Below are 12,343 nucleotides of genomic sequence, written 5' to 3'. Positions count from 1 at the left end.
TTTTGAGGGATGGGTGCATTTAGACTCAGTTTTTAGGGTCTCATCCACCTGTGGCAAAAGTTTTGGGTGGAAGAGCAGCAGGATGAGTTTCTAGTGCAGGTTGTCACCACATGGATTTAGTGCAGGATGGAGCCAAGGAGATCCAATATATATAATATCCATATCTCCCTATATGCTTTTTCCACATGAAAAACCATTTGTGAGAAATTCTGGGATGTAGCCCTTCCTGCTGGGCTTTACACCCCATCTTTTGTTGTCGAGTTTTATTTAATTAAAAAAAAAATATATAAAGGCATTTCCCAGCTCACATGTCTCCAGGAGCATTTGGCAGTGAAAGGAAAAGACCATTCCAAGGCAGATTCAGCCTTTGGACTCCCCTGAGGTGTCCTGGAAAGGGTTAAAGGATATTTTTCTTCTGGGAATAAGTAGGGAAAGTGTGTTTGGAGGGAATTTCTCCTCATGGTGTTAAACCTTGAGCATCCAGCAGGGAAATACTGGGATGCATCTCGGTGCTCTGAACCTTCCTGGAGGATGATGCAGGACAGGATGAAACCCTTTGCTGGCATCGGGAGAATGACGGAGACCAAACATTCCATCAGGTCAAAGGTTGTCGAGGAAGGAAAACCAACAAAATTCCAGCTTTTCTCCTGCTGGATGGTAAAGTTTGGAAAGCTGCAAGGGAGTTGTCTTTCCCTGTATCTTGCTGCTTTGGGGTTTGGAAATCTTCACCCCTGATGTGGGGCATCTCCAGCTGCCTTCCACCTCCCCACCTTGTGGAGAAACCCAGTTTTTAATCAATCCCTCATGGATCAGGAATGATGAGCAGGGAGAGGATTTGGGCCCCAGGCCCAGACCCACCTTCTTTCACCCTTCATCCGAGAGGATTCCCCACCTTGAAATCACTTTCAATCCCTCTCGGATCAGCATCTGGATGAAACAAATTTGGTTTTAACTTCCCTGTTGGATGCAGCTGGAGCCTCTCAGCTCCGGCTGGGGGAAAACCAGGTTTTATTGAAAAATCTAATGGTGCCACCTGAAGTGTGATTTACTGCACTGTCCACTCCTCAGACTTGATAATATATTTCTATTAGATTTCCTCCTTTCCCCTCTTTTTTCCCGGAGAAGAGTGGCAAGTTTCTCCGTCTGCCTGACACCTTCTTAGGCTTAGGCAAAATAAATGTTGATTTCCATCAGGAGGAAGAGCGCTGGAAGTCCTAATTCTCCGACAAGCCTGACAAGCTCAGCGAAAACCGCCTGGGTTTCGATGGAAAACTCTTGATCCAGCCGTCAGTTCCTCTCCTTCGGAAGCTGTTCAATCTCTGGAATGAAAAAGGGGTTGCTTTCGCTAACTAGAAATTATATACCTGGTTCCTTGGAAGATGGATTGCGCTGCTCCCGGAATGCCGGGAAAGGCGTCGCGGGGGGAGAGAGTGAAGGAGCTGGAGATGCGACCCAAGATTGATCACGCCATTTGCAGGATCTCCCAAGCACAAAACTGGAAAAATATCTTTTCCTTTGCCAGGGTTGAGTGGAGTGACACCCCTGTTTGGTCCAGGTTTTCCCTCCCGGGGGTTTTTTTGGGATGTGGTGTTCACCCCTTGGCTGTGCCATCCTTCCTCCATTTCCTTCCATCCAATGGGAAAAACTGAACCAGTTTAGCCCTCTCATGACCTATTTTGGGTTTATTTTCTCATTCCCACCTTCATTTTTTGAGGAATTTGTTGGAAATCAAGCATGGATGCTTTGGAAGTATCTTGGCCCTGTGTGCTCTGTACAAAAGTCAGGAAGTTAATTGTGGTCAATTTAAAAATCACCTTTTTCCTTCTTCTCCCAAAGAAATAAATCCATATTTCTACTTCTGTAATCATGCCTGCTTTAAGCTGCCTCATGGATATCAGCTAAGGAACTTTGCCCTGGCTCATCCAAAGGGAATTCAGCTCTTCCCACCATTCCTATTGATAACTCACACCATGGGGCAGGAATGTGGAGTTGCTGATTTATGTGGAGTTGCTGATTTTGACCCCTGGAGGTGACAGCCAGCAGCTCCGGACCCTCATTCCAGCAACCAGGCTGGGCTTTGCAGATCCCAGGCTGGGAAAACCACATGTCTGGATGCCAAAGGGAAAAATTGGGAGGGTGGGGACACAAGGGTGTTCTGCTCCATGTCACCATTCCCAAATCCCAGCCAGATTCAGCTGAGTTGCCGGTGAGGAATATCCAGATCCGCCGTGTCTGCCGTGCATCCCGCTGATGTATGGGAGTTATACTAAGGGTGGAAAGGTGCTAAATGAGCCCTCTTTATTTTCCATAAATTAACTCCAGAGCGATGAATCACTGCCAGCGCGGCTTCAATTTCCAGCAAGTTTGTTTATCCAAGTTGGAAAGTGAAGGAAAACTCTTGGATACTCCCCATGGTTGGGTCCTCACCTGTCCTGCCTCCCCTGCCCTAAAAACTTTCTCCTTTGGGCTCTCAAGGCTGCTTGAAGGTGTCTTTGGTCCCACATCCAGGCTGGGTTCATCTTTTGGGAAGTGTCATGCAGAATTTTGCAGGAGCACGGGCAACAGAACATCTGGAGGGGGTTTGGGCTGGATTCCCTCCATCTTCTCCATGACCTTCTCCACCTCCATTAATCCCAAGTGAAGGGGAACTTTTCCCACTAAACCTGTGGGTGCTTTTTTTCCATCCTCATTCATCTTGGTGGCCAAGTGGCCATCACTTTCCTTCCCACCCATCACTCTGGTACGTGGAGCCCCATAAAGACCTCTCCAAACCCTTTGGAGAGGGAAAATAGGAGAACCTGCATAAAGGTACTCACAACATTGTGGTTGAAATGGAGAAGGATTTCACTCTTTCCACCTTGGTCAATGTGATGATGCTGGACTTGTCTTACAAGGAGGTCACCTCCTAGAGGCACTTCATGGTGTTTTGGCTCCCCATGAGCATCCAGAACCCTCTTTGGAGGAAGCATCATGTTCCAGCAAGAAGACATCACCTGGAGCATCCTGAATGGATGCTGGGAATGCTTGGAGGGATGGCTGCTGGTGCTCAGCTCTTCCTGGCTCCATCTCAGCACCAAAGCAGGTCCTGATGTTCACCAGTGGGAAGGTTTGGATCCTTTTTAATTCTCTTTTTCACCCATAACTTGGGAGTTTTGCAGCAGATTTGCTGCTCCATAGTGGGAAGTGACCTCTGAGTGCCACTTGTAGGGAGCTCAGGATGCTCAGGGATTTGGGGAATGAGCCACTTCCATCCTTGACATGGCCAAGGGGGAAGTGAAACAGAAGAGGAATTTTGGAGACTCCTACACCTGCATTCCAAGGGATTCCCAAGGTGACCTGAGCCAACCTCAGTGACTTTCTCCTCTGTTCTTCCTTTCCTTCCCAGGCAACACCAAAAGGAGGAGAATGTTCCCCAGGGCATCCCTGCAGGATTCCGAGAGCTCCCTTGTGGGTGGCAGAGGTGAGTCCAGTGGGTGCTGCCAGGGCGGAGAACCACCCACATTCCCGATTTCCGAGTGTTTTAACCCCCTCCCATGGCCAGGCAAGGAGAAGCCTGGGAATATCCAGCTGTGCTCCCCCCTTTCCCACCATCACCATTCCCTTCCCTCCCTCCAGGCAAACGGCTGCAGATCAAGCCCCGGCTGTGAGTTCCATCCCAATCCTGTGGCAGCCGACCAGCTCAGGAACTGGAGAGCCAGGGAACAAACCTGGCACCTACCTCAGGATGCCATGTCCAGACATGGCACCCCCCTCCTCCTCCTCCTCCTCCTCCTCCTCCTGCTTTTCCGGGATGTCACTGGGACACGGAGCCGTGCGGCAGCGTGGTAATGCGCCGCTCGTTCCTGCGGGGGAGCAGCTTGGTTTGGAATCTTTGAATTGACCAATAAATGACCTTTTCAGATGGTTTATTGAAGACAAGTCCTGCCACCTCCTTGGATGCTTGTGGGGCTGGGAAGAGCTTCCCATCCTCATCCATCCTCCGGTGCTGTCCCAGCCACAAGGACAGGATATGGGAACCTGGGGTGGTTTAATGCCATCAGGTGACATTCCCACATCCAGATCAGGACATATTAGGGACAAGTCACTGTGCTGGGATGTAACGGGTGTAAAGCCCCCACAGCCCTGATCCCACCATTCCAAGAGCCCATCCCACTCCATCCCCTTGCTTTTGGGAGGTTTCCTGGAGCTGAGAGCATCCCTCGTGGAAATGTGTTGGGAGTGATGCTGAAATCACAATCTGCATTTTGGGATCTCCCTGAATGCACCCGACCCCCTCCTCTCCCTATCCCAGCAGGGGTTTGGGCTCCATTGGGAATGCCAAGCCAACTCTCCAGGGTTTGGGGATTTTGGGGACTCGCCAAATCCAAGCAGGAACAGAGTGAAGGAACACTGGAACAATGGGGTTTTGCATCCATAGGTAAAATTTCCAAGGGATTTTTGGTGTGGCAGGTGCTGTTCTCCCACGCAGATGTGATTTGTGGGATTTGCTCATCCACAGCCCCTCAGGCAAAATCCTGTGGGGAAAAGGAATCAGAGGGAATTGGGAAGGACTGCGGCTCCGTGGGGATGCAGGATCCAGATGTGATCAGAGATAGTGTAGGTAATGCCAATGGGCAATGGCTTCATCTCCAAAACAAGTCCCCACAGGGGGGTTCCCTTCACCAAGTGACGCCCATGGAGGGGTTTTGTCACCATCCCAAATCCACAACATCCCCCAGGCACTGGAGGACCAGCAGATCCTCACCCTGGGATGTCACTTGTGCCCCAGGGTGTGTCCAACGAGTTGATTTTTAATAAAAGCATCGTGATTTTTGTTGATATGAAAATGTCTTTTGTTAACTCCTGTGTTTTGATATGTAAATAAAAGAATTCCCTCCCCTGGGATGGAAAAGCCTCCCTGTGGCTTTCCTCTTTTTTCACCATGAACATCCCATCAAATATCCATCTGGATCCAGTGGAGGAGTCACTCTGATCCCTAAATCCTTGGGTTTTTTTAATTATTAAAACTTTTCACCCAGAAACAATGATTCTTCATGTGGCGGTATACTAAAAAAGCTCAAATTCCCTAAAAACCACCCTGGAGGAGACGGTGCTGTTGTGAATCCTCAGGGATGTCCAGCGGTGGCCGGGAGCTTTGGTTTTCCCTGGATCCCTAACGAGGATAATCCTCGTGCTGCACTAATTAAAGGAGGCAGTGAACAGCGGTGGCTCCGCCGCCCACCGGCACCGCTGCTCCCTTCCCGGCGAGGATTGGAATTTCCAGCCGGCTGTCATTAAAGCTCTGCTTGGGGGTGATTAATTTCCAAGCAGGGATAAACGCGGCCCCTGGAGAGGTGTCACTGAACTCTGGTGGGTTCCCCCTTTGTCTCCAACATCCTCGATTCCTCGGCAGTGGGTTCCAATGGGATTTATCCCTCCTCGCTGCGAAGCCGGGGGTGCGCTCTTGGGCTCGGGGACCCGCCAAGGACATTCCCTGGGGAGTGCCGCGACTGGGAGGTTGGCACAGGGTGGAGTTTCTGGAGGGCTCCATAAACATTTCCCGGAAAATCCTTCCCGCGGCGGGTGCTGCTGGCAGCGCTCTTGGTCCCCTGCCGGGGAAGCAGGTGCCGGGTGAACGTCACCCGCCAGGATCGGTTTTCTGCCTGTCATCGGGGTGGCTGTTCCCTGCCCTCCTCCTTCTCCACCTTCTCCTCCTCAGCCTCATCCTCATCCTCCTCTCGATGTGATTTCCCCACTCCGCCCCGAAATTCCTGACCCTGCAGCACCACTGGGTTGTGGGGCAGGTGCTGGTGGAGCATCACCAGGATGGTCCCACCCTCTCTCCATGGGGTGCATCGTGGTGGACACCACCCTCCCATGGGGTGAGGTCACTGTCCCCAAACCGACAACACCCCAAGTGGGAGCTGTGTGCCATCCAGGGAAACTGAGGCAGCCCCAGGTGGGCACCCAGCCCTGCTCCGAGGAGTGATGGGGCACACGAGCTCTAAAAGTGAAAGGTGACGCCATCCTGCCACCAAGCCGAGGCCACCAACCTGGTTATGTCACTTGACCGCCTGTGAGTAAACTTAGCTGACGGGCCTGGCGTGGCGGGGAGGGTTGGGGACATGCCATGGGCATTTCCTAAAAATACCCCGGGGGTGTCGCTGGGGAGCCACGGCCCCATTGGACCCTGGCCCGGTCCTAATCCCTTGGTGGCTCCTGTCCCAGCTTGGGTGGCAGCTGCTGGTGGGGGCCAGGTGCCCCCAGGGTGGAGCAGCTCTGGGGACGATCATGGTGCCAGGGAAAAGGAGGTGGCACCCCATCTTTTCCCAGTGCAGGATCCCGGTATCCTGCCACACAGGTCGGATGGTGATGGATTTTGGGTGACACAATGAAGCAAAAAGGGTTAAAACCACCCCACAAAAAAGATTTTTTTGTTGTCCACTTTGCCCTCTCCCGCAAGTCATGCCCAAGTCTGGGGACTCCAAAGTGGGATATCTGTGTCCAATATGGGATAACATCCAGGATCACCAGGGAATGAGGGTCATGTTTAGGGCTTTGGCTGCATCCATGACCCTTCCCAAGGGGAATAAATGCCCCCCCTGCCCTGACCCAAATAGCAGCAGAAAGATGGACCCCCCTCCTCAGAGGCTAGATCCAGTGTAAGCAATAATGTGGGATTTCAGTTTCTCTGGAGTTGCAGCGGGATAAAGGTTTTCATCCTCAAAAAAATACCTTTTTTGCATTAATTTGACCCTATGGTCAAATGGAGAGCAGTGTCCCCTGTCCCCAAGTCTCCAAGCAGGATTGGCTGGATGAGGGGAATGTCACCCCCCACATCCCAAGGAGCTGCCTGTGGGACGCAGGAGTGTGGGATGCAGCTGGGTTGGGATGCAGTGGGACCCAGGATGCATCCTGCAGGTGAGAGACACTCCTGAATCCCCATGGGATGAGTGGATGGGTGTTGCCAGACTGTGGGATGAACCTGCTCATCCCTTGGGATTAGGTGGGACCACTCCATGGCGACTGCCCCGTGCCTCAGTTTCCTAGTCCTGTTCCTCCCAGGCTGCAGCAGCCCTGAGGTTGCAGATGGAGCAGCAAGGCCACATCCCAACCAGGGCCTCATCCAGGGGTGGCATGAGCACCCCAAAAATCCCCTGACCTGCTGCCTCTGGGTGCCAGTGACACCTTTTCCAGGTGCTGGGATGGCAATCCTGCTCCTCCATCTGGTGGCACTCCCGTTCATGTGTCAGGTGTGGATGTCACCTGTGTTGGGTGCGACACCACCTCTGAAACCAGAGGCAGCGCTGGAGTACAGAGGCACACGTGGCTGCAGCCTGACCACCAATAGTTTATGGAAAATCCCGAAAAATCCCCAAAATTATATTTATTTGACTTTCTGCAAGGATGGAAGTGCTCGGGGAAGGACCCTGGGCTGTTCCTGAGGTGGGGAAGGGGCTGCATTCCTATGCTGTGGTCCCTCAGCGAGGTGGCACCGAACCCGGTTTAGGCTCAGTAACTCCTTTTTGGATATTTCCCCTTTTTGGGGAGTAGGAAATCAGGATTTCTAGGATGTTTCTCCCCACTCCACACTCAGTTCGGGGCGGAGGGTGAGTGCTGAAGCCCCACGTTGGGACGCGGGGGCCGAGAGGGTCCAGGGGGTACCCGGAGCATTCCCCGCCTCCGGAGATTGACAGCTGCCCCAGGGGCGTTGCCATGGGGATATGAAAATCCAAGCGGGCTCTCGGGATGCTGATAGGCTGGAAGCGCTTAGCGTCGCCCCAGTAGGCGTGGCCGTGCCTCCTTTTCCCCGTATAAAAGGCGGCGAGTTCCATTGAGCTCCCGGCGGCGGGGACGCCGGTCGCGGGCAGGGGCGGGCAGGGGAGCGGCCCCCGCCCCCAGGGCGCCGTGTCCCGGCGGGAGGAGGAGGAGGAGGCAGGAGAAGGCTCGGAGCCCGGGGAGGTGGGGCCGGGGCAGGTGCCAGGGGAGGCAGGAAGGGGCGGGCAGGGCGCTGCCCGCTCCTCGCCATTGGGAACCGGCCGCAGGCAGCGGCGGAGCCCGCCCGGCCCGAGAGCAGAGCCGTGGCGCTCGGAGGACGGTCCCGGAGCGCAGCAGCGGAGCCGACCCCCGACGGAGAGAGGTGGCTGCCCCGCAGCCCTCAGCGGAGCCCCGGCTGGGGGTCCCGGAGCCCGGCTGAACCGCAGCGCAAAGTCCCGTCCGGGGCGAGCACCGGAGCCCGGCTGAGCCCCGCAGCAGAGCCCCGGCGGAGGGTCCCGGAGCGCGGCTGAACCCCGCAGCAGAGCCTCATCTCGGACACCGCTAAACCTCTCCGCAAAGTCCCATCGGAGCGTCCCGGAGCCCGGCTGAGCCCCGCAGCGGATCCCGGTCGGAGCGTCCCGGAGCCCCGCTGAACGCCACCGCAGAGCTCCGTCAGAAGGTCCCGTAGCCCGGCTGAATTCCACCGCAAAATCCCACCGCTAAGTCCCGTCGGGAATTCCCGGAGCCCGGCTGAGCCCCGCAGCGGAGCCCCGCCGGAGGGTCCCGGTGCCCGGCAGCAGATCCCCGTCCGAAGGTCTCGGAGCCCCGCTGAACCCCACGGCAAAGCCCCATCGGAGGGTGCCGTAGCCCCGCTGAACCCCACGGCAAAGCCCCATCCGAGGGTCCCGGAGCCCGGTCTGGGCAGCCGCTTGCGCCGGAGCCCGCTCGGAGGAGGCTCCCGGAGCCCGCGGGACCCTCGGTGAGCGGCGGTGCCCGGGGGCTTTCCCCCCCGGTCCCTCCATGGACTGAGATGGCCTCGGAGCTGGCCATGAGCGCGGAGCTGCCCACGAGCCCCCTCGCCATCGAGTACGTGAACGATTTCGACCTGATGAAGTTCGAGGTGAAGAAGGAGCCGGCGGAGGCGGAGCGGCTGTGCCACCGCCTGCCCGCCGGGTCCCTGTCGTCCACCCCGCTCAGCACGCCCTGCTCCTCCGTGCCTTCCTCGCCCAGCTTCTGCGCTCCCAGCCCCGGTGGGCAACCGGCCCCCGGCCCCCCGGCTACCACCGCCGCTTCCCTGGGCTCCAAACAGCAGCTGGAGGAGCTGTACTGGATGTCGGGTTACCAGCATCACCTCAACCCCGAAGCTCTCAACCTGACGCCGGAGGACGCGGTGGAGGCGCTGATCGGTGCCCCTCACCACCATCATCATCACCACCAAGGGTACGAGCCCTTCCGACCTCAGCCCTTCGGGGGCGAGGAGCTGCCGCCGGCTGCGCATCACCATCCCGGCCATCACCATCATCATCATCACCACCTACGCCTGGAGGACCGGTTCTCCGACGATCAGCTGGTGAGTATGTCCGTGCGGGAGCTGAACCGGCAGCTGCGGGGCTTCAGCAAGGAGGAGGTGATCCGCCTCAAGCAGAAGAGGAGGACCTTGAAGAACCGGGGCTACGCTCAATCCTGCCGCTACAAGCGGGTCCAGCAACGGCACATCTTGGAGAACGAGAAATGCCAACTGCAGAGCCAGGTGGAGCAGCTCAAGCAGGAGGTGACCCGCCTGGCCAAGGAAAGGGATCTGTACAAAGAAAAATACGAGAAATTGGCCGGCCGGGGCTTCCCGCGGGAGCCCTCCCCATCCGCCGCCCCGAAAGCCACCGCTGACTTCTTCATGTGAGCCGGGCTGGTGGGATGGGGTGGGATCCCCTTTTTCTGTTTTTTTGTTTTCCTCATGCGGGTAGAGAGCGAACCCGCCGATTATATTTAAAAAGAAAAAAAAAATTAATATTATGAAGTCCCCACCGAAATTTTGGGGAGGGGAAGTTGAACTCCCTCCCTCCCACCACGCACCCACCCATCGGGACTCGGGGTGGGGGGTCCCGAGGTGGGGGAGTGGGGGGCAGCCCTGCATGCGGGACGTGTACGGCCACCCGCCCCCCTGCCCGGGAGCATCAGCGCCATCCAGGTGGCTTCTCCCCACCTTTTCCTGCGGGTTTTCCCCTCCACTGGGATTTTTATTCTTCGAGGGATCCCCCACGGATCGGCCGGGGAGGTCCCCGGCAGCGCTGCGCCCTGCCCGGCCCCCTCCGCCCACCCCCCCATTCCCGGCCGGCAAACCTGAGCCACGTTTAACTTATTCACCCTTGTAAATATGTAGAAAGTTAGTTCGTTTTTTGCCTTTTTTTGTTTTTCTTTCTTTTTCTTTTTTTTTTTCCTTGAGCCTATATTTTGCTTGGTGATTTACGAGAAAAAGAAAACGAACAAAAAAAAGAAAAACCAACAAAAAAAACCTAAAATCCTTTAGAAAAGAGAAAAAAAAATTACACGAGTCTTAAAAGTTTGTATGTAATAGCATGCAAATAATATCCGAGTTAATTTAACGATGTTGGGAAGAAGCCGAATGCACTATATACAGGAATCGATTGGGTGAAATAATACTGTTTTATAGAGATTTAAAATTATCTATGCTCTTAAAAATAGTGGGGAGGGGCGGGAGGGGAAGAGGTAACAATTTGAGGGTGACCTGAAAGGCAATATAGTAATATATGGACTGCAAACGGTTGGCTGCTATCTCACTATGCACCAGATTTATTTATTAACCCTTGGGAAACGGAAAATCTTATTTTAACCTCGATGTTTGGAGAAAAAGGAAAAAAAAAAAAACAGACGGCAAGAAAATGCACATTATTTGTTGTGGAAACAAGAGGAAAAAAAAAGGATTGAGAATTCGTGCAATCGTTGGAGCGAAAGCGGGACCGATCCTGCGCGGAGGAGCGGGGCGGGTTTGTTTGTTTGTTTGTTTTTTTTTAACGAGTTGCTTATTTAAAAAAGGAGAAAAAAAATTAAAAAAAAAAAAAAAAACAAATTTTAGGGGGGAAAACAAAAGGGTCCTGCGGACAAAGCGAGCTTGGGAGCCTGGTGCATTTTAGGGACTGATCGTGCGAAGCGTTTTTAACGACCTGTTGTTTCGATTTGTGACGGTTTTAATGATGTTGCATCAAGATAAAAACTTATATTCAACTAGAGCCTGGGTCGGGTTTTCTCTCAACTTTTGGGGGGAGTCCACGCATCATCGGGGTTTTGTTTGGGGGTTGTTTATTATCCCTTTGATTCCCGGTGCTGATGCAAAACCTTCCCCGAGCTCCCGCTGAGATAAGTCCGGTGTTGAGCGTCGCCTCTGCCTCATTGAACTCTGGCTTTTCACTTTTCCTGCCTTTTGTTTTGTTTTTGTTTTGTTGTTTTTGTTTTTTTTTTCAGCCGGGTTCTGGGTGGTTTTGGTTTTCTTTCCCGGCTGGAGGGTCCTGGAGACCTTCATCCCTGCAGCTGCTGGGAAGTCACCGGATCCAGTTTGGTTCCAGCTTGTCCGACACCGTCCTGATGAGCCGCTGGCTTGATTTTCAACGGTAATAAATTATTTTTCTTTCATCTTTTGGCTTCTCCCGCTTGAATTTTTAATTAAAATAGTACCAAGCCCACACTTTCCCTAATCCAACCTTTTGGGCTGGTATTTTACTGAGATTTTGTGACTTTTTGGGACTGTTTTTAAGGTTATTTCTCCTTTTGCCGCAAACCCCAAGTACAGCTGCAGCTTTTCCTGGACTCAGCGGGACAAATTCCAACCCAACCCTTGGTACAACACATTTTTTGGGCATTTTATGTGCTTTTTTAATATTTAGGTGTATTTTCTGTCCTGTATTTTTGCCCGGGCTCTGCTGTTGCAAGTCCCCAAGCTGTGGCGTGTTCCCTCCTGCCGCTTCCATAAATCTCCACTGTGCTCATGTAACCCCCTTGGCTTTTCCTTGGATTTGTGGGGTGCCTGCAACTCCACAACCCTCTGGTCTTGCCTTTTTTGCACCCCCAAACCTCACTCCCCTTTTTCTTCATCTTTTTCTGGCTTTTTGGTGTCTTACTGTGTGACCACAGGATTTTTGAGCAGCCGGAGCTCGGCTCAATATCGGACTTGGATTTTGGGATGGGAGCTGGGATGCAAAGAGGGAGATTTGTCCCAGGGCTGGACAAAAAGGGGGGTTTGAAAGGTGGGGGATTCACCCCTTATTCCTGTATTTATTTAGATCCAGGGAAACTTTGCAAACCTGGCTCTAAATAAAATTAACTTACGCAGCTGCTTGCGGGACATCGCGTCCCCGAATTTTTTGGAGGTGAATCACAGCTTCCTGGTGGGTAATTCCCTAATTTTTCTCCCAATATCCCTTTCTCTTGGCATATATTTTTGGGGGGAGAGCACATCCAGCTGCCTGGTCATGATCAAATAAGAATTTGGGGAGGAAAAGGTATTTGGGGCTGGTACCTTCCCCAAACCAGACCGGGGGATCTCGGTCCCTGCCGTCTCCATCCTCACTCCTGGATGTTTCTCTCCTGGATCTCC

General features: G+C 53.6%; 2 protein-coding genes across 2 annotated transcripts in view; both read left to right on the top strand.

Moving 5' to 3' along the window:
- Positions 1–4,894, top strand: part of ZC3H3 (zinc finger CCCH-type containing 3) — a 128,636-nt gene extending 123,742 nt beyond the window's left edge. Inside the window, exons 12-13 of the mRNA XM_059475251.1 lie at positions 3,386–3,460; positions 3,616–4,894. Coding sequence (XP_059331234.1) covers positions 3,386–3,460; positions 3,616–3,647 — 107 coding nt within the window. The 3' untranslated portion in view covers positions 3,648–4,894. The remainder of the gene's footprint in view (positions 1–3,385; positions 3,461–3,615) is intronic.
- Positions 4,895–7,913: 3,019 nt separating this feature from the next.
- MAFA (MAF bZIP transcription factor A) lies at positions 7,914–10,822 on the top strand. Its single transcript, XM_059487488.1, has one exon. It carries the CDS (start codon positions 8,768–8,770, stop codon positions 9,632–9,634), a length of 867 nt encoding a protein of 288 aa, XP_059343471.1. The 5' UTR covers positions 7,914–8,767; the 3' UTR covers positions 9,635–10,822.
- Positions 10,823–12,343: the final 1,521 nt, after the last annotated feature.

The sequence above is a fragment of the Ammospiza nelsoni genome, chromosome 1, assembly GCF_027579445.1.
Source record: "Ammospiza nelsoni isolate bAmmNel1 chromosome 1, bAmmNel1.pri, whole genome shotgun sequence".
Classification (NCBI taxonomy): Eukaryota; Metazoa; Chordata; class Aves; order Passeriformes; family Passerellidae; genus Ammospiza; species Ammospiza nelsoni.
This window is presented reverse-complemented; position numbering and strand designations above follow the sequence as displayed.